A 27,598-nucleotide genomic window follows, 5' to 3' on the forward strand; every position below is an offset into this window, starting at 1 on the left:
TAGGGTACGAGGAACCTGAATACCTGAGTTTGATTTCCAGCGTGGTGAAGTATGGTCAAACAATCCCAACACCAATACTGATAAAACAGCAATATTGATGTGTTCCATCTTGTTTAAGAAAATATGCATTTCGTAATTATTTTACCTGGAAATGAACAGGATATGATCATGTAACTACTGTGCTCTGGCATGTATTTGTCCAAGATATATTTTCATTTAAATATGTTTTGAACTTAGTGATGTTAACCATAATAGCAAGGAATCGTTCTCAACGCAGTTCACAAACCGCTGTGGTACAGTTTCATCCCAACTCGAGTTTAGCTGATGATGTTTAACCAGGCGAGATCACGCGAGGAACCAGGATGAGCGTGTCACTTGCAAGAGTGACCTGGGTCACCATAACGACAATAAACAAAAAACAATACACAACAAGGAAGATAACAACATCAGAGCAGAAACCCCGAGTTACAGCCCCGTAAACATGCAACGTTGGGTCAGAGTTGCCATGATTCAAGAGCCGAATGGCTCACAGGGCTATACCAAATAAATTAAACTGAAAGTGCTTGGTCCAACGATGGTCCAAGGTTAGTCCAACTCCACGTTTACCTGGAGGAGGCTTATGGCTAATTCAGATTAGTTTTAACTCCCTTATTGAATAGAACATTGATTGAAGCATCATTCAACAATTGGGGCATTTCGTGAATCGGTCAGCAAATTTGTATCTGACAGCTGGTTCCAATTTCTTTAGATTATATCATTGTAAATGAAGCAAACACAGAAAAAGAATTAAAACATTTTATTGTCTACCATAGTACATATACATCAGGCACAATATACGGCACGTAGAATTCAGTACTGTATTTTATATATATATATGTGTTGATATCATGCTGCATTGCCCTATACACATATATATAAATGTTACGAGTTAAAAGACAAACACAGTTGTGATTACACTTTTCATGACAGTATAGAAAAGTTGTTTTGATTCAACTTCATGGTTTATCCGCTCAAATATACATTTGCCTTTTTGCAAGTCAGTTGTGTGTGCTGTGTGGATTAAATATATTTCCATTGATCCAAACATGCAATGAAAAAAACATGATTATAAGTGCCAGCACAGACAAGAGTTAACTATCATCAACATCATCTTCATCTATAGACTGTATATACAATATAAAACGCCATTATTGTATGTCAGCATTATGTATAGCAAACCACACAGAGAGCAATCTCGTCTTGAAATTGGGAATTTTGAATAATTAATGCGGTTATTAAATGGCATCTTGAGTTTGTACATGGTTTATAATGTATGTCTCGCTCAATTTTAAAAAGCATGTGAACGAAGAAAAGCTACGGTGACATTTATAAGATGTAGTTTAGAATGTACGTCACTTTGTATAAAACATTTATTGGATCACATCGGCTACCCCTCACAGTATTGCGCGCAGTATTTCAACATGAGCAATTAACCGTACAGAAAATCACTGTCATTTACCATAATGTGCTATCAATGATTGTGGTTCACGTGTTTCTACAGGTATGGTACATGCATGGACGCGTCTGAAGATACAATTGCATGTTCTCCTTAACTGTTTTTCCAGACAGCGGTTGTTTGATCGGTCTCTGGGGATTTGCAGCCCGAACCATGAACAACAACATCCACGGATGGATTAAACAGCAAGAGTAGTTTAATGTCTAGAAAGATACACTATGCAGTTTCGATTAAATTTATGGGTGGGAGCTCAGATTGCGCTGGATTAGAAGCCCTGTCGCTTTGCCAGACATTTTCCGAGATGAAATGCCATTGACCCGAGTGCAATACAATCAAGTGCAATACAGCCACAAAGGATGGTGGGAATCAACAAAGTGAGAAATATAACACCTATATATTATCACACGTGTACTTACACTTACAAGCATGCAGGGCAAGATGAAGATCCACCGTATAGCCTTTAACAGACATATTGGAGCAAGTGTGTGTTTAACAGCACGACATATTAAAGGGTAAAGACGCTGTCTTTCTGACAGACCTGTTCTTCACCTGAGGACGGCTGCTTGCGTTGTGGCCGAAACGTCGTGAGAATTTGATTTTATTATGTTTTATTTGTATTATTTTATTTTTTCCCTTCTACGTGACTTTACCGAAAAAACCAAGAAGATGAATCCCTGCAGTCACGAAAGCTTTAAATCGAAATGTGAAGGGTAGGTGGTCAGAACCACGTCCGGCCGCCTTGGTTTCTGCAACGCAGATGTTTTAAATTCGCACCAGGTACGCAATTGAGGCTGAGTCGACCTAGGGGAGGCCCAGGACTGGTTCAGATGTATGTCACCAAACACAAATACATACATGCATGCACGCATACACACGTGCATGCATTCATACACACAAACATACACACCCACATGCTGCAATAATGATGTGAGGATAAGGATGCAATAGACTTCGATTGGATCGCATCCCATCAATTGCACTGCAAATCCAAACCCTTCAGGCTGCCTTACATGATACACTGCACACGAGGATTGCCGCAATATCAGTTTTCACAAGATGATACAATATAAAATTTACTTTTCACACAATTATTTTCTTGTTTTTGTGCTTGCTATGCTTCGAGTACAAATCATTGCAGTTTACTCAATTGCAATTCACCAAATGTAACCCTTACTAGTTGGCTGTGTCGGGTGGTGGCGGGTTTTAACGACACATTTATATATTTACGCGATTTAACCCAAAAATGTCTATTATGGGCAAATATTTATAATTATTTCTCCGTTCTGCAATGCTTATAAAAGACACATGCTCTCAGTTATTCAATAGATAATTGAATACACTTTTAATATTATAACGTAATTTATTCCCAATGCCATGAACTATGTTCGAAACATTTTTCAAAGCACTCATTTAATGTAAAATTGCTATTTATTTACAACTTTCATTATTGAGTTTGTTATTTCAGACATTTTGCCAGGAAATAAAATGTTAAGGAAAAACATCTTAGTGACGTCACAATAATTAGCAAAACATGATAGATTTATTGTGGATCTCATATCAGAATCAGAATATTTATTTATACTGGAGGAATCCGATGAGCTAAAAGCTAATTTTCACAGATGTCCAGTTGAAATCGCACGATGTATCACAGTATTATTGCCTTATCTTGGTAACCCTTGTGTGCACTGATGTCTCCCAATTAAGGAGAATCAATAAATAGGCCTTCACATGGCCGAACATGATGCACTGCACACTGATGTTTTTATTCGAGTGGATCATTCATCGCCTGGCCAAGGAGCACCAAGACAGTGCAGGCAGCCAATTACTAATGAGAACAGCACACATTTTTCAGAATTGCCCATAAAGTTACAGGCAGAACAACAACATCAGCATGTGCATAAACATGTATAGAAAAAGCATGCTTCAGAAATGATCCGAATGTATAGCTTGACAAGTGCCACCCCACGGACCTGCATCCAGTAAGTGGCTCTACGTAATCGGAATCACTCTGTGTGTGGATGAAGTTACGCAGTCCGCACATCAAACACAACTAAAATTCAATTGCCCCTATTGCGCAATGCTCCATTCAGGTGTATTTAGGTTGAAACTCGCCGATATAGAATTAATATTCAGCTCAATATGTGCAGGCTTAAACGCATAATAAACACGATTAATGTGATTCTCGAAACTTTCATAATCACTTTTTTTTTTTTAACACAGATAATGGAATACAGATTCTAATTCGTTATATTAGCTAAATACAATGTCGCTGCATTTTAACATGCGCTTTGATAGCTACGAGTCATTCCTTTAATTATTAACAAATATTAACGGTTTATTCTGACAATTAGCATTTAACACTCGGGTATTAAATATACAGCATCTTAATGTGAACATTAGCAAAAAGAAACACCACACTTTGCAAAGTGCACACCACGAGACTGGCAGTAACGACGGCCAACTGTTAAAATCACCGACAACAAAAATAGAATTATTATTAAAAACCGTTTTCGAGTGAAACATTTTAAACAATTGAAGATCAGTTTGTACGTTCGAGAACTACCAGGGCCGAATAAAACTACAAAGAAATCCACCGGGCATCAACTTAAGAACAGAAACAAATTCTTGAGGAAAACAGCTTTGGGAAGAAAAAAAAACCACAGTCGATATTTAAGTGTAAAACATCGATGCCCACTGAGAGTAAAATAAACTAAAATGCAGACTCTGGGGGTTTGGGAAGCACAGATTTGAAGGAACGAAGCACGCCCCAGCATGCCTGTGGGCTGCATGGTTTATCAGGCTCTGGTAAGTATGATGTTGAGATTGTATCTGTAAATTATACTTCCAAATGGATTGTGATGTTCACAGGGTCAATCGGTGCTTGCAAAGGTAGCAGTTTTAATTTTGTTAAGAGTAAGGTAAAGGTAACAGATACAAGGGCAGCCCTTCAATTGATGTCTCACACCACTTCTTTTAAAGAATAGTTTTACTTCTAAAATAATTCATCGACAAAATATTAATTCTGATCAACTACCTTGGGGAAGTTTTGAGTAGGATTTCATAATTACTTCAACCGCTGCCTGTAAATCGGTGTTGGTTCATTGTAAGTTATACTACTTAATACTTTTTTATGGACCCCAGAGTATGAAGAGATATGTGATAAGTTTATTTTATGTTAAATACGGTAATTAAATACGGTACTTGATTACATTACAAAATGAGCATTCCTTAAAACAGTTTTTATTATGACTTTTTGTTTCTCATTTACAACAGCCTAACCTCAACAATTAAATAAACAAAACACAATGTTATTTTAACTTTACGCCTTAGCAGGTATGCAGAATGATTATGTTCCTGATACACTTCATAAATTCCATCGCAGCTGTTTTCCGACATTATTAAACTGCGTCATGGCAAACTTGTTAAAGAGGCTCCATTCCGGTCAGAATGCGCTCTCCATTTCGAGTCTTGCAATGCACCTGGCTCTCAGTGGCGTGTGTATCATGATTGTCTTTCTCAAATGCCTCAAGGTAAACACACTGTACTCAAGAAATTGAATTGCAAATGTGTGGCCCACTCACAACATCAGTTCAGAAAAAACCCTGAGCTCCTTCTGGAATTGGAACGCAGTCAACTTGACATAATGCAGCATTCATACATTAATGCTCAGTGACAAAGAAAGATATTTAATATGTTCAACAGGACGTTTAAGTGTTGCTTGAACTATGACGATGCTCAGCAAGAATACAAATAATTTGTAGTCATTCCCTCCCCGGTATGCAAGGTCAAGCGGTTACCAGCCACGATGCAGAGCCATCAGCTCAAACTCTGACCAGTGTCTAATTATCCCTCAGTTAAATAGAATGCACCAGTAGTAGCATTTGTGTGTTAACCTTTAATACGCAATTTTATAGTATGCTGTTTATTTAGCATGCACATTTGGACATTTTCTTTTCTGCTGTAAGGCAGCAAAAAAATGTTTCCGACACGTGAAATGAAAACAATGCAAAAACAATCTAGCCAGACTCTTTACAAACAAACGCATTTAAATAGCTTACATTTATTTCACTTCAGTACACTTTCGTACTCGTATATATATTATACTTCGTATATAGTGCAGTGTAGCATGGAATGAGAGAGCACCCTTTAAGACGTGTGAGAGATTATCTCATTACGCTCCTGGTAGAACCAAACATACCACGACGCCAACCCGCAAAGGATCACTTCTGCCGAGGGTGTCAAAGGATCTCTATCATCCACAAAAAGGATGGGAGAAGCAGGCTCCAGGTCCTCGAACCCCACGCGACGTGGGTGTCTCGCCTCCGAGCTTTAGGTGAGCATGGACGAAGACATGCTGGACGCCAGCTCCTTCCCGGGTATACGGACGTTCACCTCGCCACCGTCCTGACAGTTGTTTGCATGGCGCGGCCCCTTCGAGGCGAGCGCCAGCGGTTCCGCGTCGGCCTCCGTTTCCTGCGAGTTCTTGAGGCTCTTCTCGACGCCCATGCTGAGCACGGTGAGCGTGGACGCGGCGTGCGCCCGGCCGTGGTGGTGATGGTGGTGGTGATGGTGGTGGTCGTACTTGGCGTTCATGCTGCCCGCGCTGCCGCCGCTGCCGATGCTCGACGCCGTGTGGAGGTTGACGCGCGCCGCCGTCTTGAAGGAGTGGGCGGCCGTGCTGCAGCGCACCTCCTCGGGCGTGTTGCGCTCGGGCTTGAGCAGGATGATGTAGCACTTGTGGAAGAAGATGCAGCTCAGGAGGCCGAAGCTGGACACCAGGATGGCGATCACCTCGACGGCGGCCACGAACTTGCCCTGCGAGCTCACGTAGGCCGGGATGAACGAGAGCCAGACGATGAAGAACACCAGCATGCTGAACGTGATGAACTTGGCCTCGTTGAAGTTCTCGGGCAGCTTGCGCGCGCGGAACGCGAACAGGAAGCAGACGCCGGCGAGCAGGCACGTGTAGCCGATGACGAAGCCCAGCGCGAGCTGCGAGCCCTCGTCGCAGGACAGGTAGATGACGTCGTTCTTGAACGTGTCGTCCTCCTCGAAGGTGGGCGGCGCCGTGTAGAGCCACACGGCGCAGATGATGACCTGCACGAGCGTGAAGAGGAAGACGAGCAGCAGCTGGTGGTCGAGGCCCAGCAGTTTGCGCACGCCGCCGCGGCCGGGGATCTGCGACTCGAACACCTGCAGGACGCGGTGGGTCTTGACGAGGACGCACGAGACGCACAGGACGAAGCTGATGCCGAACGTGGGCTGGCGCAGCTTGCAGGCGACCGTGCTGGGCTTGCCGATGAAGAAGAGCGAGCTCATGAAGCAGCAGAAGAGCGAGAAGAAGAGCAGGTAGGAGAGCTCCACGTTGGTGGCCTTCACGATGGCCGTGCCGCGGTGCTTGACGAAGACGGCGGCCACGCTGAGCGTGAGCACGGCGCCGAGGCAGCCGACGGACGCCAGGCACACGCCGAAGGGCTCTCGCCACGACAGGTACTCCTCCCGCTTGGGGACGCACATCGTGTGGTTCGCCGACGGCCACGAATCTTCAGGGCACCCGAGGCAGCTGTTGGCATCTGAAATGAACGCACGGAGGGATGCTTTCGAGAGAAAAACTACGAGAAGACAAACGTCTCTTTGTCAGTCAATGTAACGCCATTTGTTTAAATAATATTGTTATAATATTGATTAAAAAAAGATATGTTACAGCCCTTTGTCAATCCACTGCTGGATGAACACTCCTCACATTGTGTTGGTCACGGAGGTTGTTTGACCGCAGTTCACTGCGCTGGCCAGTGCACATTGGTGAAGGCCGGCAGGCCAGAATCTGTTCATATTTCACGCGCCACTGGTTTTAGCCGTGGCTCGGAAGCATATTCAGGTCGCTGGCTTCAAAAGGCACTCACCACTGCCAGAAAGGGTAAAACCTTTCTTACTTTTTCATACTTTGCAACTGGCAAAAAATTTCCATGTTGTAGCTGCTCACCCTGAGCTATAAATACCCTGATAGTGCATTGTCTTTCTGCTGTTCGCTTTTTGGCGTTTTCTGGTCTGACACTGGTGAGACTTGGCCCTCTGGTGTAGGCCAATCAGCTTCAAAGACAATGGATATATTTTCAGAGCATGTTTGTTTGCATGTTCACTACAAGTACGTGTTGTTCATGCAGACTTAATTCCTTGCAAAAGGTTTCTATTTGGTGTTCGAACATCTTAACACCTGTTGTATTGCCAGAAAGGGTAAAACTTATTCTTATTAATCAACCACGCTCATCGGAGGTGCGGACTCCGTAGCTTTATTGGCCCGACAAATTATCCCCAGTCGCCCATTGTGCTACCGCTCCGCGAGGTTGACCCTTCGTGCGAAGGAGGAACTGTTGGCGCATGGGCCCTGGCGCACAGCAGCATACCGGATTCGTTGTTGTACTCTCCTTCTGCACAGGAAATGCACTCGAAGCAGCACACCTGCTCCCCTTCCAGGATGCCCTTGCGCGTCCCTGGAGAGCACGGCTGGGTGCAGACGGACGTCGGGATCTTTCAAACACAAGACAACACAGACACGGAATGTGAGTTTCTGTGGAACAACGTTTTAGATTCCCGCATTGCAGCTCAGTAGCATGGGTGGCAGCGGGGGGCGTGGGGTGGAGGGAAGTATATGTAGGTTAAGTTCCCCCCCTTTCTAAATTTGTAAAGTCAATTCAGCGATGGGCTTCGTTGCCTTGCCGAGCACACACAGTGGGTGAGAGCAGGAGCAGAGCGCACCATAGATACAAGCAGATCGTAACGTGATTCGCGCTGTTTGGCGATTAACGTTTGTTTAGAGTTGGTGTGACATTGACCCTGCCATGCCCTGCCTGAGTTTAAGACCATTCCTCCCCGCCCCCGGCCTTTAAACAAGGTCACGCTACACGGTTGCTGTGTTCACTCACAAACCCATGAGCACGTATTGGGCTGGTCGCTTATCCAGCCAGACCTGTCTGGTGTCGGCATGGACCATGTCTGGGGATGGAACACCCAGTTCCTACTTCGCTGTGCGTGACGGAATTCAACATGCAGCAAGTTGATTGATGATCCAGCACCCATTGGTTCACGCCAGCCACTCGCACACTAGTGGTCAGTCACATCATTATCACCACTCTTCTATTGCGACCACCTGGGCTACTGTTCCGGTAATCTTCACTCTGATTCATCCACCCACTGTCACATCTGGACCTTGTTCAACCACCACACTGCAGATCACAGCACTTGTCTCTCGACTATATCCCTTGCTGAAAGCAATAAATGCACGCACTGTTATACTATTATACTGTACGTGTTTTTTGGCCCTACGCTCAACAATCGTGAAAAGAGAAAAAATTAAGACTGTTGTTGTTGGTGGCGATGAACGAGAGAACGCAGCTGGACATTTCCAAATATTAACCTCACAGTGAACTCGTTTCAAAATCGCTCCAATCATAAACTTGTGTTCAAGGGATTAAACGGGGCTTGCTCCACTACACATCCAGGAGTTGATGGCGACACACGCTCCACCGAGATCTCCAAGGTCCACCGAGCGTGCCCGACTCGGTGTGGCCGTGGTCCAGGCTCCGACTCTCCTGTGACCCCCACCGGGATTGTGTCCGCGCGGCGCCCCAGGCTCTGGAGTTGCCTACCCTCGGATGTGACGAGCTCGCAGTCCCTGCAGACTGAAGTTCCCCCGGCTGCAGACCTCACCACCTGTTTCGCACGGCCCCTCTCTCTCTATGCCCGGTGACTACTAATCTAATTAGTTTCCCTCCATTACACGCTGGCACTCGGAAATCCATTGTTTAAGGGTGCCTTATAACTAAATTATCATTATTATACACAAGATGTGTAAGTTTGAGAGATGATTATAGTTTTTGAAAACATGACTAATTTATCGCGAAAACCTACGTGTTAAAATGATTCGTTTATGAAATACGTCAATGCTTTTGACACGCAAACACTGACCTGAATGCACCATCAACATCCCAACTTGAATTTTTTTTGAGTACATTTATCTCGCATATTTATGACATGGCGGTACTTTGTGGGGATTTTTCCCTCGTCAAAAAATGTGGACAAATTACTGCCGTCAAGTAACAAAGCCACTGCAAGATGAGAGTGACGTTTACCCGTATTGTTAAAGTGGCTGAAGTGCAGGTCCGAAATCATGGAACTGCCCAGTTCACGAGCTGTTCCCAGTGACACATTAGGAAACATTTAAAATTTATTTTGCTTTTCCAAACGCCTCGACTCCCGAGAGATACTTTATAAAAAGGTCTTCGCCATCAGCACATTGTGCTTATCTACTGATTCACGCGTAAATGGCGACTGCAATTTGCATGTGAATGCGAGCCACATTTGCATGTGAATAGGTTAAGATTGACGATGCAAAGAGTTGAACTTTATTTCAAACGATGGAGATAGAAAGGGGTTTCTTGTGCCAATTGCTGACATTTAATGAAGCTAAGTATACCCACCCAAGTTCGTTCAGCTTGCTTTTACAACTATTTTAAACAATTATTTTAGCAATATCATCATGCGGAGCGGCTGCAATGGCGGGAGGTCGTGGGTTCGATCCCAACCCTGACGCCTGTATATTTGGAGTTTGCATGTTCTCCCCGTGGTTGTGTGGATTTCTCCCCGGGTCCTCCGCTTTTTTTCTCCACATTTATAAACATGCATTTAGTATATTTGGCTGCTATACATTTCCACATAATAAGCCACTTCGTTCAGCTATCATTTGTGGCAAGTTCGTTTATGAAACAGAGCTATACAGCTCAGTGGGCCTTACTGTCGCCTTAACATAAAACATAATAGGCGACGTTTCAGACAATGGCCCTTCTTCATAACACATCCCTTTCACAAACGATGCCCTTCTTTAAGTGTGATGAAATGTGCCCATTGCCTGAAATGTCACCTATTATATGGTTTTCATTTGTAAGGCCACTGTGTTATTGACGATTGTGTTTCAGTTTCTTTTGTTATTTGTGCTTCATGGGACATCCTTGGCCAGTACCAAAATGTGAGAATAGGTTTTCCCCTTTTTTCTGGCAACAAAACAGGTGTTAAGATGCTAAAACACCAAACTGAAACCACAATACTTGTGGTCGTGCCCCCCCCCAACTCCCGTACTTCACCCATTCCCTGGACTCCCTCCCCTCCCTCTCAAGGTGCTTAGCTGCCCCCCTTTCTTCCATTATGGCGGTGTCTCTCCCTTCCCCCACCCCCACGTCCCCTTTTCCCTTTCTCTCTCCACTCCCCCTTCATCCTTTCCCCCTTAAAAAAAGGAGAGAAAAAAATAACCGCCCCCTGGCCCCCCACCAGACACACCCACAGCCACAACCAGCCACACCCATAGCCATCACTAGTCACACCCATCACCAGCCACACCCATCACCACCTACACCCATCACCAGGCACGCCCCTGGGGGAGACGCATGCCGTCCTCACCGCGTTCTTGTGGTTGTGCCACACGATGCGCGACTTGTCCACCACGAGGCGCTGTCCCGAGGGCTTGCGCCCGTCGTAGCTGCCCACCTCCACCAGCTGCACGGAGCCGTCCTTGGGCGACTGCTGCCAGTTGACGAGGCTGTAGCCACCCCTGGGGTCGCCCTTCTCGTCAAACTGCACCTCCTCGCCCTTGTTGTTTCGGAATCGCACCACTTGCAGGTAGCGCAGGAGCTGTGTTGTAGGGACATCGCGATTCGTTACGTACAGGGTGTCCACCAAGGTGACCGATCGCGTGCCCACAGGGATAGCTGCCGCTGGGGGTGCCCTTGCAAAGTGCCCTGAGACGCTCCGGTGCATCGGAGGGCGTGAAACAATAACCCGTCGCGACCATCGCTGCTAAACAAACACCTTGGCGAACCTGCTGTGTAGGCAGTGGTGCACAAGCAGCGCAGTTCACCAAGTAGTCGACATCGTCATCAAACACCGCTGCCTTGGAAGGAAACTTGTGTCATAGACGACGTTTCGAGCAAGTGCTGCTAGCGAGTAGCAGCTCTGAAGGCTGGCACGGCACACGAGGGGGTGGGTGGCCAGCACCACGCCCGGCCGCCTTTGTATCCCCAGGGGCGATATTTACACAATGCACCAGATACACATTTGAGGCCGAGTCGACCTAGGGGAGGCCCAGGACGGGTTCAGATAATCGTCACCGGTGTTGGTAGCCGTGAGTGGGAATCGAACTCGAGTCGCCGACCTCGTAGTGCAGTGCGCACCACCACCACAAAGACAAAGGTCCCCCATATAGACTTAACAGCCTGTTGGGGCAAGTGCTGTTAGTGAGCACCTATGAAGGCTGGCACGGTACACGAGGGAGTGGGTGGCCAGGACCCCGCCCGGCTGCCTTTGTCTCCCCAGTGGCGATGTTTGCACATCGAACCAGGTTCTCATTTGAGGCCGAGTCAACCTAGGCGAGGCCCAGAACCGGTCCAGATAATCATCACGGCTCTGTAGCGCAGCGCGCTAACCACTACCACGACCGCTCTCCACCACTACCGCCACCACCACCGCCGTCATCACCACCACCGCGACTGCCGACGCCGCGCGTCCCCGTGGCCCCGGCCGCGTGCACACCTGCCATGGCTCCAGCTGCTGGATGTTGGTGCACTTGCCGCCCTCGAAGAGGCCAGCGCCCTCGCGGCAGCCGAAGAGCATGTCGTGCAGCGCGTGCGCGATGGCGTACACGGCCAGGTAGACGTTGTAGGTGATGCGCAGGTCCGTGTAGTCCAGGAACGGCGTCTTCACCGAGCTGATGTTCTCACGGCCGGTGCAGAATGGCCGCGGGGCGTTGGCTGCGCCTTTCACACCTGGCGACGGTTAAGACGGCATCGAGAAACACTGCTGACGCGAGGCGGCTGGGCTCGCTAGTCAGGGTCAGAGCGCTAAGCTGTTGGTGGTGGCTGCTGAGATCCTGGGTCCAAATGCAGGCCTGTGATTAAACCGGGTTCTCAAGTGTGCTGAGTCGATGGTCTCAGACCGAGAATTAAACAAAGAAAATCGATTTGAATGTCATGCCAAGAATATGACTGTCATATGCAGAGCGGGTGAAACAGTTCTGCCCCGTCTCGTGTCAACCAGAGGTCAGTTGAAGGGATTTCAGCGGTAGCTCTGTGATATCCGCTTCGGTCGGCCATTCCCCAACATGAAGGGTTTCACTGTCCTTGGTTACTTAGATGGCTACAGACAGTGGCATCGCATTATCCCCGGTGTCGTAGCGCATGGTATCAGCCCCCTGTCCGAGTCCCCGCCACTCTGCGTTGCCCAGCATCTGGGCCCCTGCTGCCCACCGGCTCTGGTTCGCTCCACCGCCTGCACTGCCGCCTGCTGCTGGGCCTCTGGCTCGGCTGCCCCCGACTACCTGCGTCAGTGAAAGCGCCTGAGCTGACACTGCTGATGTGCTAGCTTGAGTCACCAGTGATTGTGTTGGCTTCTCAAGTATTACAGTTGATTACAGCAACAATAAACACAACGAGAGTTGGGCCGTCCAATCATTCAAGTCATTGATTCCTCTACTAATTACGGGTTAGATTACTCGACCAATCGGATGGCATCAAAATAGTTGGGGAAAAACAGTCTCACCTCTGTTCTCACATGTGCCGCTGGACGGGAGGTGATGATGAGCATCAGCATCATCAGCCACATCACGCTGGCCGTGGCTTGTGGGGTTTCCCGCCTTCGCGAGGCCATTTTTAAAGGGGCCCGAATAATCGACCACAAAAAATAAATATCTAATTACAAAATTTAGTTCATTAATCTACTTAATTCCAATATTAGGAAGCCACTGGATCTATGCACGTTTAAATCTAAACAGAAAACGTATTTCTTTGCAACTGCTTTTTGTGTTTAGTTTGTTGTCCTTGCCCCACCTCTCTGATTAGCACGGTTGGCTACGTACGGTGCAAAAGACGTTGAACGTCCGTGCATAATACTTGCATCCTTCCAGCTCTAAACACAGCACATGCAATGTGGCCTTGCCCTTGATGAGGCGTCGCCATCCAATTGCGCATGAAGTTTGAATGGCGCGCGGTGCCTTGCGTTCAGTAACACTGCAATGAGCACGTGACCACCGCGTCACCGCAGGGCTCCTGGAGGACGCGTCTCGCTGCGTGGTGCCAACAGCACAATTGGGATATATAAATGTCGATTTTAAAATAATTACTTTTGTTAAATTGTTACACATCACACTTATCAGTGTGCATGATTTTTGTTTTAATTACATTAATTAATCTCATAAAAATTTTTATTAGATTTTGCAAATGTTAAGCGTGTAAAAAAAATGCATTAACATTTACAAAAAAACTTCGTTTTATTTGTTCTTATGCTGCCCGCTATTTTAATGACCTTTATCAAGCGTTTTAATCGCAAACTAACTTATTTTAAATGTAAATTGCTGCGCGCTAAGTGCTTCATGTAACGTAATGAAGAACCGAGTTCAGTAAATGGAAATAGAATCCTCCATTGCATCGCAGGTGAGAGCTGATCTGTGGGTGTCTTGATGATTTCATTCAGGAGTAGCCTTAGCCCTCGACAGCTACAATTTGTCACTTTAAGTTAAAATCCCGATGACATTCCGTGAAGGTTTTTTTGTGTTTGGCGCGATCGATAGCGACCGGGTTGTAACTATTGATCCTCATCTACTTCCCTTCATTTGAAAACACCGTCGAACTCGAATTTGCAATTTCAGCTCCACACACTAAGATTAATTACTTCCGAGTACAAATGTTCACCTTAGAAAGCACTGTACCTAAACCACGCTTACGCACCACTTTTCCTAACCTGTGCTACAATACAAATTGCCGAGGTGGCTCGGGGTGGCTCAGAAGTCTCCGCGCTGAGTTGGCGACGCTGACATGCCGGCTTCCAATCTGGGCAGGCGCCCACAATTAAATTGGGTTCTCAAGCGCCCAGAGTTGACGACCTCACCCCGCTCATCACTCTGAATTGCCCATTCTGAGACGTCTGCGAGTTGCAGGGTGGGCGTCCCATTCACCTCTGATTCTCGGAATGTGCAAGTGGCTCGGTGTTAATTTTATTTAGAGAGGCGTAGTACCTTCAAATCTAGAAGGCGTAGTCCCTTCAAATCTAGAAGACGTTTTTAAAAACGTTGTTACTCACCGCAGAGATCTGTGGCGACATGACCACCACACTCTACAATAACCGGCGCCAAACTGTGCCACATGCCCTCCCGCAAGGCCTTGTGGGAGCCTCTGTACTGATAAAGTTATTTTTTACTTAAGTTTTTCTTCCGGACGCACATGTACGTCATCGGAATGGGAAGTTGTAAATCTTTTTATTTTTTACGTTTCTCGAACCTTCTGGGCATTTCTCTGACGAGCCGTCGTCCTCGCTGGCGCCGTGGCGGACGGGGATCCCCGACTGGCTGCAGTTGTCGCTCGACGCCGGCTCGGCCTTCAGCGTGCAGTTGAAGGTGGCCTCCCACAGCTGCCGCACGAACACGTTGTTGGGGTGGCGCTGCGGGTGCACCTTCTGCAAGTACTCGCGGAAGCCCGGGATGTGTCCTGGCCTCTGCACGAAGCCCAGCGTGCTGCCCACCTGCAGTGGCGAGATGTTAACTACCTCACCTGGTACGCAGCAGGTCGTGGGTGTGATCCCAACCCTGGTGGCACTGATGTTGCCTGCGCACATTCGAAGGTGCACGGTATCCATGCCACAGGCTGCACTCCTCGTGAAAGGCTTTGAGAATCAATTCATGAGACGTTTATATTCTTGGTTCTTTCGGTAAAGTCACGTAGAAGGGAAATAATAAAAAAGAAAACAATGAAATTCTCACGACGTTTCGATTGCAACACAAGCAACCATCATCAGGTGTGAAAACCACAGCAAGAAAATTTGAAAAAAGTGGTTTTCACACCTGACGATGATTGCTTGTGTTGCAATCGAAACGTCGTGAGAATTTTATTGTTTTCTTTTTATTATTTTATTATTTCCCTTCTACGTGACTTTACCGAAAGAACCAAGAATATGAATCCCTGCAGTCACGAAAGCTTTAAATCGAAATTTAATGAGACGTTTGTGCATCGGAGTGGAAGAATAGCAGTGAGTTGGACCTGCTGCAGCTTGTTCTTTTCCATGGATACATTTTTACCGCTTATTTTACCAATTCCAGTTGAATAAGTTTATGCATTCAGTTTCACATCATGGGACTCGGATATTTCCACGCGCAACTCTCACAGTGAGCAGTGCATCACCAGGAAAACATGTCTGGGATTAGTCATGTGCCTACTATGGTGTGCCAGTGACCTAGAAAAGCTTCAGTTAGAAATATAAGTGCGGCAGAAATGCCAAAACAAACGTGTACATTTGCAAAAAAACATGTTGAAAAACGTTAAACTGTCTGCATGCTCCAATCATGTGATTCGCGGTGCTCATCTCTACTGCTGGCGAAGATCAAGCGATAAAGCTGGACAGTCCCATGGCGGGCAGCAGAGCAAAGTGCACAGTGGACGCACGCACGAAGCGACGAACTCAGCGAGAGACCTCGCCACGAACTCGTTGTTGCGACGTTCTGACGCCGTGCCCCTACTGGACATCTGTGAAAAAGAGCTTGAGGGCAGCTCATCGAATTCCTCCTCCTGCAGTATAAATACATATTCCGATTGCGATCGTGAACTCACCACGTGGAAGATCTCGGGGCGGGCGATGAGCGAGGAGCTCACCCAGCCCTCGCTGCCGATCCAAGTGCGCCCCGTCAGGTTGCGCCGTGCCACCTCGCGCATCAGCGGGTCCAGGTCGGTGCCGCTAGCGAACACGACGATGACGCGTGCCGTCGCGTTCGCGATCATGTCGGCCAGCTCGTGGATCCGCTCCGGCGGGTCGTAGAGCGACACCGTCTCGGAGAACTCCACGCAGATCACCTCCTCCTCGTTGTCGTCGTCGTTGCCGTAGCCGCGCCGTCGCCCGGGCCAGTCGTCCTCGTCCTCCAGCGTCTCCTCGCGGAAAGCGCTCGATGCCCGGCCGCCCGTAGTCGTCATCCGACGCGATGAGGCCCACCCAGGTCCAGCCGAACTCGCGCACCAACTCGGCGAGCGCCGTCGCTTGCTGCTCGTCGCTCAGGATGGTGCGCATGAACGAGCGGTACTGCTGCTTGTTGCTGAGCACGCGGCTCGACGACGCGTAGCTCACCTGCGGGCAACGTCCGGCGGGCACACGGTGGGGCACACGCGCGGCGTGACGATTCCGCTTTCAGGGCGCCGTCTACGCCAGAGACGGCTGGCCACGCACGGCCCAACCGTCTCCTTGCCAGAGCGCGGCTGGCTACGTTCGCTGCGAAACAAGTTCAGCGTGCGTACACACGTACAGGGAGCGTACGGGCGCATGCAGGTGGTATTGACCACCGCGGCGGCCACACGAGGCAAACCCGGGGCTTAATTGCTCATGGAATATTTCCTGAAGGCCCCCTCCACCCCATAACCGTCACCCCCCCCCCCCCTCCGATCTCTGCAACTTCACAACAGTTTTTTAAAGATGCAAATCAAGGGGTGGAAGTGTACAGTATATATTTTGGGGCACAACACTGGACAACTGTGGATAAAATAAGCTCAACCAGAATGCACATTTACACGGTAGCCCATCCCTCCATCAGACCCACCAACCTCGAGTTGTCCACACTCACTCGGTCGGTAGTCTGGCAGTCACTGGTTCACTCTCGCAGTACGGAGGTTGAAACAATGGAGAAAGTTCCTTGAAGCCCCCCACCTCTGGTCTACCCATCTATATAAACGGGTACCATGTCTGGCCAGCGAGGAAGAGTAGGCCAAAGATTCCCTCAACAGACTTCCCTTGAGTGGAGGCTCTTCGGCCAGCAATGGCGTGAGCAAGCGATCGCGATACCTGCGACGTTTTTTGTTGTTGTGTTTAGTTTGTCATCCTTTCCTGGCACCTCCGATTAGCACGGTTGGCTAAGCACGGTGCGAACGAAGTTCAGCGTACATATGCACGGATACATTCACCTCCTAAAGACGCATCGCGCCAGATCAAGAACAGAGAGGCAACCTCAGAAGAAAGGAGGAGGGGGGGGGGGCAACCGTGGCCACCAACCTGCGGGATGCGGAAAAGGCTCAGGAGGTTGGCCACGGCGGTGGAGACCCCGGAGCTGGTGGCGCCCACCACGGACACGGTGTTGGCGCGCGGCGCCGGCGTGCAGTTGCAGACGCCGCCCATGCCCAGGGCTCCCAGCTTGTTGCGCGCCACGAAGCCCAGCGTCGCCTCCAGCGCCTTCGACACCGTGTTGCACGTGTCGGCCATCTTGTAGCCCAGCCTGAGGCCCGGCAGCAGCAAGTTGTCAGCGTTGATCTCGTCGACGGCGAAGGCCATGGCGAGCATCCAGCGCAGGCCGCGGAAATTGAACCTGCGACCCGACCGAGGTGATGGTGGTGGTGGAGTTGGTGGCGGCCGTGTTCGTATTGCAAGGGGAGACAGGAGATACAGATTCGTAGAAAACGATGGTGGTTGTGGGTACTGAAAGGTAGCGATTGCTGTTACTCCAGAAGTTGTTTAATAAAGGCTTGAATCCTTCCATCAATACTCAATTACAGCTATTTACTTATCGTTACGAGACCATGCTGAGTGTAAACACTTTTAAACAACTCAATTGCTGTCATAAGGTGAAAATTATACAACACAATTATGTACCGATTAAATAAATAGATGTGCAGTGTGTGTTTATTAATTGTGTACCCCTTGAATAAGTTCATATCTGTTGTAATATATCCTTTTCACTTGTACATGTACACCCAGTGCTTAATTTCAGCCAGAATAGTCCGGAACATGTACATTGTTCCAGGAATTATTTTGGCACACTCCACATCCATCTCACCTTAGTTTGTCCGAAAGCTGCTCATAGGAATTTGTTCTAATGCTGTGCGTGAAGAATATAGGGAGCATGAAAATAGGATTGTCATGAATACGTCCACTCTCTGATCCACCGTAGCGGACGTTCCTGAAAATATCAAGTGGCAAATCAGGCCTTCTAGTGTATGCGTATCTTTTTGTCAATCCAATGCTGGATGACAGCTTCTGTGCTGGTCATCGCGGGGATTATTTGACCACCGCCCTCCGCTAGGTAGCCCCGCACGCTGCCTATAATACCTGTTATGCACGGCAGTCGCCCATCTAAAAACAATCCGGGCTCAACCCTGCTAATAAAGACCATGACTTCGAGATGATGACGCCGGTGACGGCAATGGTGGCATCGATGATGAAGCTTCCGAAGACCACAACGGGGCGGGGGGGAGGTGGAGGGAGGGCCCCGTGTGGACTCACCGGACGCACTCCACGGCCTCGGGTCGCACCGTGAGGCTGTCGGCGCGGCTCAGCACGCCGAAGTGGATGGGGAAGAGCCCACCCAGGTTCAGGTCGCCGTCCTTCCACGCGGGCTTGGTGCGAGTCTCCTGCTCGGAGGGGCGCGATGACGACGACGACGATGACGAGGAGGAGGAGGAGGAGACCTGCGCGCCGTCCCCGCGCTGCAGCGCCGCTGCGAGCCAGCACAGCGCCAGCAGCACCGCTCGCTCCTTCGCTGCCAGCGCCATCGCTGAGGAGGGAGGAGGAGGGGGGCGAGATGGGGGAGCGGAATTTCTAAGTTGAGTAAAGAAGTTGCCTCGATCCCCCGGCCGCGCTAACAGGCGGTCGATCGCCGCCAAAGGATGACGACGATCGCGGCACGGCGTATCGTGACCATCGCCCGTGATCTCGACGCTCAACTCGCTGTCTATTTGTTACACAGAACGTCCCGAGGAGCCAGGTAGCCGGCGAGTTGACAAAGGATATCCACGGTGCGTCAGATCTGACGATTAGCTTCGGGCTTTCCATAGGAAATGAGCACAGTCCCATCTTCTCTTCAAAACAGAAACCACTTTGACTTTTTACATCTGCTGAATGCTTCAATTATCGAACATAGTATGTCATGAGACAGGCCCCATGAGATTTCCCCAACCTGTTTCAGGGCTGTCAATGCAGCCGAGCTGCTGGGAACAGACACGGCGAGCACTGTGGCAGAGCACTCAATTTACACTTGGAAAGTTACGAGTTCAATTCCCGATCTGGACTCTCAACTCAACCCGTCAATCCCTTTGGGGCTGGTCAAATGAATAGTGCCACTTTGTGGAAAGTCACCAGTGGTAGTGCAATGTTGAGATTGGTCCCAGCCTACAGGCGTTGTGTAATGTCTCACTGCTGGAGTAGGTCCCACTGGTGGCTGTGGTGAGCCACTTCCTACCCAAACCAATCCCATTGTCATTGCTGTCAAGCGCCTTGAGATGTTATGAAAGGCACGATGTTATCTATTTTATCTATTATCATAATTAGTATGACTAATGCATAATGCTCAATTCAGGAGGGGAAACACTCAATTGTTTTAATATTAGCTTTATCTCGATAATATTAAAACACTAATATGTTTTAATAACACTAACATGTTTTAATTTTAGCTTTATCTAGCTAATATTAAAACACTGCTGCTCTACATTTCCACGTAATAAGCCACGTTGTTTGTGGGCAGGTCACCTCTGAACAAGAGCTGTGTAATCTTAATTTTAGAACTTTCGTGACTGCAGTAAATGATTATTTGGTTATTTCGGTTAAGTCACGTCTAAAGATAAAATAATAAATTAAATTAAATAATAGCATACGACGTTTCGATTGCAACACAAGCAATCATCATCAGGTATAATGAAATAGCGACATAAAATCTAACCAGAAAACTATAGACAGACATATCTGTCTGCTAATATGTCTGTCTATAGTTTTCTGGTTAGATTTTATGTCGCTATTTCATTATACCTGATGATGATTGCTTGTGTTGCAATCGAAACGGTGTATGCTATTATTTAATTTAATTTATTATTTTATCTTTAGACGTGACTTAACCGAAAGAACCAAATAATCAAGAGCTGTGTAGTTCAGAGGGCCTTACCTGGTCAAATGGAAGTTTAGTTTAATTGGCGCGTCCCGTCCAGGCCCACTGACTTCTGTTCACAGTCAATCTGGTGATGATGATTAGCTTTTATTTATAATCAAATTACCATCCTTTGAAATACATATTTTGTAGAGTAAATCTGCTAAAGTGTCTTAAATGCTCATTGTCCGAAGCCATGATCCATCTACTGCTGGATGAAGGCCTCCACAAAGCTGTCACCATCTCTCATAGTCCCGCAATGTAACGATCCTGCAAGCACCGGCGCTGAGATAATTTCATCGCTCCATCTCCTACGTGGAGCCCCGCGTCTCTCAGTATCCACGACGACCATCACCTGTCTGTGCGAGCGGGCAGCACCGAGGTGCCACTGAAGCGCATTCACTACCGGCAGCCCACTGGGCAGGCGAACGCGAGCACGCGCACGTGGCACGCGCACGTGGCACGCGCACGTGGCACAGCTGCCACACGCGTGGCCGGAACGCCACAGGCGGCGGGGAGGGGGGGAGACGCACGCCGAGAGGTTCCAGCGCGGAGCGGCTTCCCACGCACGGCACTGGACGCAGACGGCAAAGGAGCAGTCCCGCAACAGCTGCTTTGCTGGTAGCCTAACGGCGGCTGTGCTACGCACTGGGTGGCCCAAATGTCATGACACACATCGGGTTATTTCATTTATTTAATTTTAACACTGTTGTTAAACTTTTCATTGTTAATTATTGAAGTTGATATTTTCTTCTTGTCATTATTAATACTTGTATATATTTTTATTCCTGCTTTTCAGATGACATTTAAGGATGGAAAGAAAACTGACGAAAGACGGACGAGTTCAATAGTGTTGATGCATGCTACAGAAGGCGAGCGAAAATATTTTAAAAATTCCTACATTTTAAAAGAGAATTCATGCATAACATAATTGTTGACGGCAGTCAGTTTTAACATTTATTAAAATGAATTAAATAACCCTATGTGTCCTGACTTTTGGGCCACCCTGTACATGGACGAAGGTGCAGCCCTGCAAGTGCCTGCTGACGCCACTGCTGCTGGAGCAGACTCTCCCCTAGACGGAGCTCTCGCGGTAGCTCGCTCTGCCACTCTGGGCACACATCTCGGCAGAGTGGGAGTGCCCACACCGCTCGCTCTGCCCATTCTTCACACTGCTGGGAGGACAGAGGTTGGTGGACCTCAGAGATGTGGAACAATGGAGATCAACGGGGCTTCATTAACCACTGAACGTGTTTTGGATCTCTGGTATCGCGATGCGCGCGACTAGGAGCAGCCACAGCCATGCGAGACGCATCCACGATGTGGTGTGCCGGGTGCGGATATATTGTCTGAGCCGCCACCCCAGACAGACCCGGCTGAATTGACTCCCCGGCGATGGCTCCATTGAGAATGTCTGCATCTTCCTCTCACTCGGTTCTTTCCACAGCGGCCACGCGGTCTGGCATCAGCACAAGTTTAAAGCCGTCGCACCTGCATGGACAGTTGATCCGCTCAAAGCCCGGGGCAGCTTAGGGAGTGATGCACGTCGCGCAGTCAACAATTAGACAGCCTGGGCCTCCTGCTGAGCTGAGATCTCGCCGAATGCTTTAGCAGATTAGTGTTTCATCTTGACTTAAAGCTGTCGCGACTGCAGAAATTAATATTCTTGGATCTTTCGGTAAAGCCACGTAGATGGGTTGTTATTTTCTTTGAACCTATCTACGTCAATTTACCGAAAGACCCGATAATACAGATTAGTGTTTGTTTATGCTATCCAGTACATAATGCCATATATGGGGTTTTAAACCGTGGGGCATTATTATTCAGTGTCCTCTGGATCAAGGATTGTACATGTGGAACCGTTGTTTGTTTATTTCAGGATGCTGTCGTGGTGTGACGGCTAACTTACTTGAATTTAAATCCTGAGTTAGGGTTCTATTCTAACTCCCGGCGTGGAAGCTGAAACAATGAGCAGGTTTCGTATACCTCCTCCACCCAGCAATGTGAATGGCTACCCCAAGGTGAGTCGATCGCCAGGCTGTGGGCGGTGGAGTGAAGCGTGGTTACTCCCACCTCTTCAAAGGCTTCTCGCCGGCGTGGAAGAGTAGGCCAATTACTCTCGAGGGGCATCTCGAGAGCTCTCTCCAGTGCAGGGCTCCGCAGCCAAAATAACAAGGAGAGACATTTTTTGTAGAATTCGGAACAACTGAATGTCAAGAGTCGCAGTGCCCTGTGGTGAATACGAGACGGTGGTGGTCATACTCTTTGGTTCTTTCGGTAAAGTCACGTAGTTAGAAATAAAATAAAACAAATTTCGATTTAAAGCTTTCGTGACTGCAGGGATTCATCTTCTTGGTTTTTTCGGTAAAGTCACGTGACTTTACCGAAAGAACCAAGAAGAAAAATAAAAGAAATCACGACGTTTCGATCGCAACACAAGCGGCCGTCATCAGGCAAAGGAGTCAGCCTCTAAAGGCAAACCGTTTATAAGGGTTCGGGGATGGGCGTAACCCAAGTGCATCAACAGCACCAGAGGCACGGGAGGTCCTGAATGAATGTCTGTCGCGAGCAGCCGTCCTGGCAGAGCCACAGCACGCGGCTCCGGAGCCGCAGGCTGCCGACCCTGCGCTCGCGTCTCGAGTGGAGGCCCTTCCACCAGCAGGGGTGGGAGCCAGCAAGTGCAGAGCATTGAGAAGCTCGCCGCGCGCGGCAGAAGATAAATCCTTCTGGAGGAGGAACGCGCACGGCCGTGAACCTGCTCTCCGCAATCAGAGGATTGCCTCCCAGAGGGGTTGTTATTGACTTCCTGATGGATGTGCCGTCAGTGGCGCTTTCGCTCTTTACCTGAGTGCATTGCTGATCTGAATGGTGAGCTCGGGAAATGAATATTTAATTGTAATAGTCATGCGTTCTTTTTGTTTCTTCATCAGCCCATGTAAGACACCTGAAACGGCAACAACTAGCCTTCAAGGTGGCCAGGTGGCTCAGAGCTCAGAGGCGTGGGCTGGAGTTGGCACCGCTGCGTCTGAATGAGGGCAGCCGCCCATCTTTCAACCGGGTTCTCAAGTGCAGCGAGTTGCCGGTCTCAGCGAATCTTGAGCTAGAATTATTTGATCCCCCATCCCCTCCGCCACGACAGGGTTCTTTACTTTGGCCCCCCCTAGTCGACAGCAAGGACAGCTACCCACTGCGGCGTGCGTAAACCCCTCTTACGCCAGACCGGGAGGGTGCAGCGTGATGGCATCGCTGCTAAATCAATTCCTCTTGAGTCGTGTTCATGTGCACAGCAGGGTGCACTGGTCGCTGGGATATCTCGGCAGCAGACTTAAACTGCAATGATTGTGCATTGTAACAATTTGCCTCTGCTAGGATTACCATTGTAACAATTATCATGAACACGCATATCGGTTCAGAAAAAACAACACAGCTTGCTTCTAAATGCAACTGCACACATGCGTGTGGGTGCATTTACCTTGAATGTGTAAATACCGAAAGAACCAAGAATATTTTTAGTTTAGTTTATGAGCTATGTAGCTCTTTTTCAGAAGCGACCTGGCAACAAATGAAAGCTTAACGAAGTTTTGTTATGACGTGTAAATGTATAGCGCACGTTAATGCTAAATGTGGAGAGAGAGAGAGACACAAACTACAAATATACAGCAGCAGGCGTCAGGGTCGAGATCAAACCCACAACCTCCTGTGTACCAGGCGAGGTAGTTAACATCTCTCCACCTGTCGCTGGAAATCAACCTCAGGTGACTGTGATCATCGTGCAGTGTGCAACAAACCACTGCAGCACCGCTTCAGCTACCAGAATAAAAAATGTGTGAATATTATATCACTGAATTTCTAATAAACCACTCTGGCCTTACGCTGATGATTACCCATTGTGTCGGGGACTCATCTAAGGCTGAGCTCATCTCAGGGAAGCCCACGACCATGTTCAGATATCACGAGCAACTGACGTTAGCCATGGCTGGGAATCAAACTCAGGTAACTGGGTTTGTCTCGCAATGCAGTCACCACTACGTCAGCACTCAACCTGATCTATATATCGTTTATTGGGTTGTTTTTGTTTATAGTTTTAGTTTTTCAGAATTATAACGGCCCTCTTTACTTAATCTCAACGGCTGCTTGAATATTATAAAAGCCCGACGGCTCCACACCTTACAGAGGACACCGATAACAGATTGAATAAGTTGCATTGAGATTGGTGGCAACTTTAAAACAAAAAGTCGTTTCCCTCTATAATGTCTCCTTCGTGATCGGAACCGAACGACAGCCGCCACAGCAGCAGTGCGACTGTGGCCATGCGACTCAAACTACGGGCCACGTGGCAAATCCACTTTGGTCTTCGCTCCTTCACCGGAGGAGGAAAAGCAAAACGACACAAACTCTTATCTCCTGAAACCCTCTCGTGGAAATCAGACTTGGACATTGGCATCCAGCACAGTTTTTCCCACACATCCACATTCTTTTTTATTCACGAGGGTATTATTGACGTTCCCTCTCGGCATTCACCATCCGTCATCTGTGTGAAGTGACCGTCGAGGGTTGTTTTCTCATGCGAAGCCAGAACGGAATTATTAACCTCAAGAGAAAGTTATTTTTTTTTGCCAGCGAGACAAGTACCAAAAATAAGCAAATAAACTGAGATAAACAAACAAACACTCGTAACTTACTATGAAACTGAGCTGTTACAAATGCAAGTGAAAAGTTATTGCAAAAACAATTTCAGCGCATTTCGAGGAACCTTTCGGACAACTGTCCGAGGTCTGCACTACGGAGGCTGCACCAGCGAGGGGTTAGTGGATCACGCAGGCGACGTGCAACTCGCTTCCCGTGGGCCTCGAGGAGGTGCCGCCGCACCCTGGCTCACCAGGAGAAGGCACGAAAGGGAGACAACACGTGGTCCCCACCTGTCCCAACTGTGTGGGACAGCGCATCGCACCCTCGCACGCGTGGGCCTTGTCCAGGCCCTCAGGTTTCCTCCCAAATGAAAACACTCATTGGTCGATAACACCTTCATATGTAGAGGACCGCAGAGCTTAGGGGGGGGGAATTGGCAGCGGCTCACCGCGTGGCTGCGTTGTTCGTCGTGCCTCTCAGCGAGCGATTACTGCGTGCGTTCGAAGCTAAAATCATTACGAATCCGGCCCTGGGTATCTCTTGCCGCGAGTCACCGTGCGAGCGCACACAGCTGATCGCAACAGCACGAGACTCCTCTACGAGCGAGGGAGTCAGGTGGCAGGCAACGCACGAATTTCAATTCAGCACAGGCAGTTTTCGCAGCCGCCGCGGATCCGAGTGTGGTTTTCTGGGTCGCGCTGCGCATGTTGAGCATTCCTCCCGTGAAGCCGACGCAGTAGTGCGTGTTGCGGAAGCTTGAGAGAGACGCAGGAATACTCAACGTGCAGCTCGCAAAGCGGCACTTGGACAACCGCGCCGCTTTTTAAATCCTTTATATTAAGTTCACTTGCTTGCTTGCTTGCGCGCTTACGACCGTGCAAATCTTTCGGTCGTTTTTTAACCCACTTCCCGTGATCCAATCAAGCTGACATTTTCCACACAGACTGGTTCTGCGTGACAATTTATTTTCGTGAAATTTTTTTCCAAAATGTTACACTTTTTAGGAAAAATTTTTGTATTATATTTAATTACCAATTGCTTCATGGTGGAAGGCAATCATCTGACCCATATGTGGCAGCCATCTCAAGCCAGATGACGAGAGGACTCGAGCCGCCACGCATATAAAGGATTTATAGTGAAAAACTTTGTTTTTACGGGTTAATTTTTTCATTTTACCAGGCAAGGCCCACTGAGCTATGTAGCTTGTTTTAGACGCGACCTGGTCGCAAATGATAGCTCAACGAAGTGGCTTATCGTGTGGACATTTATAGCAGCCAAATACTCTAAACGCGCGTTAATAAATGTGCAGGGAAACACCGGAGAACCCAGTGAAAAATACACACGACCACGCAGAGAGAGAGACACGCAAACTCCAAATGTACAGGCATCAGGGTCGGGATCGAAGCCACGACCTTGTATCTCATCAGCGAGCTAGTTAACATCTCCGAGCCACCGTGACGCCATTGCCACGAGGGATGCAAGATGCCCGTGTGCCACACCCGAGCGAGACTCCCAGTGGAAGCCCTGCACTCTGTGACACCCGTTGAAATGATCGCAGGAAGCTCTCGGGCAAGACAGAGATAAGCTCCGGCACTCGGCCAGATCCAGAAGATCATTCGTGCTCAGGGTGCCTCGACTGAGCCGGCAACAGATAGGCGTATATGGTCTGCGACTCTTAATCATATTCCCAGTGAGAAAATTACATTTCCTGATTTTGTTTTGGGAGTGTAACTTTGCTTTGAAATTTCTGCTTGGCCATGCTTTGCACAAACATACAGTACCCATGAAATGTTGTGATGTTTTATTTTAGGACAGCTTTCGCGACCAATATCATCCATAATAGAGGGTTTTTTGGGTGAGGTTGCATAAATATAAAAATGTATCGTTCAGCCCGCCACCATGTCGGGCGGCGGTGACGGGTTGATATATTTACGAGATCTAATCCAAACAACCTGTATTATGGGTTTTAGAACACTCTGCACCAAATCGACAAGATTGAAATTCTCCCTTAACAGCTGCTGCCTTTGGAGCCTCATCCCTTCGTGTCGTGTTGTGACAAAGCAACCGAATGAACAAAGTAACCATCGTCCTCATCGTAGAGTACGGGCGACATATACCACCAGATGGGTGGGTGGTTGCCGGCCGGAGGTTGACTCAGCCCGTCGTCGCTCTGGAGCTGATGACACAAGCACCACTTCGCGGATTGTCAACTGTGGCCACACGCTGCATGTACTGAAGCCCACCAGAGGTGAAGGTGCAGCCCTGCAAGTGCTTGCTCGCGCCACTGCTGACGGAAGGGCCTCTACTAGAGGGAGCCCCATTGATAGTATTTGGCCTACTCTTCCTCGCTGTGCCACATACCTTGACAGGGACGTGAGTACCCACGCTTTATTCCACCACACGCGACCCTGGCGGTCGACTTACTGCTGCGAACCCAATAATACTGCAGGTGGACAGACGTGGGGGGTGGAGCTGCTGCGCTAAGAGATCGAACCGGCGACCTCTGCATCGCAACTCCAATGTGCTGACATTCACACCACCAGTGCCGAAGCGGA

The 27,598-nt window shown here is 48.4% G+C and overlaps 1 protein-coding gene across 1 annotated transcript in view; it reads right to left on the reverse strand.

The window, feature by feature from the left end:
- Positions 1-813: 813 nt before the first annotated feature.
- LOC133353389 (extracellular calcium-sensing receptor-like) overlaps positions 814-27,598 on the reverse strand; it is a 65,707-nt gene continuing 38,922 nt past the window's right edge. Inside the window, 9 exon segments of the mRNA XM_061569608.1 lie at positions 814-7,068; positions 7,900-8,023; positions 10,946-11,176; positions 12,074-12,306; positions 14,812-15,052; positions 16,135-16,458; positions 16,460-16,642; positions 17,558-17,867; positions 18,782-19,052. Of these exon segments, the coding sequence (XP_061425592.1) occupies positions 5,825-7,068; positions 7,900-8,023; positions 10,946-11,176; positions 12,074-12,306; positions 14,812-15,052; positions 16,135-16,458; positions 16,460-16,642; positions 17,558-17,867; positions 18,782-19,050 (3,159 nt within the window). The 5' untranslated portion in view covers positions 19,051-19,052 and the 3' untranslated portion in view covers positions 814-5,824.

This window comes from Lethenteron reissneri, chromosome 6 (assembly GCF_015708825.2).
Source record: "Lethenteron reissneri isolate LAM-NWPU_2019-01 chromosome 6, ASM1570882v1, whole genome shotgun sequence".
Taxonomy (NCBI): domain Eukaryota; kingdom Metazoa; phylum Chordata; class Hyperoartia; order Petromyzontiformes; family Petromyzontidae; genus Lethenteron; species Lethenteron reissneri.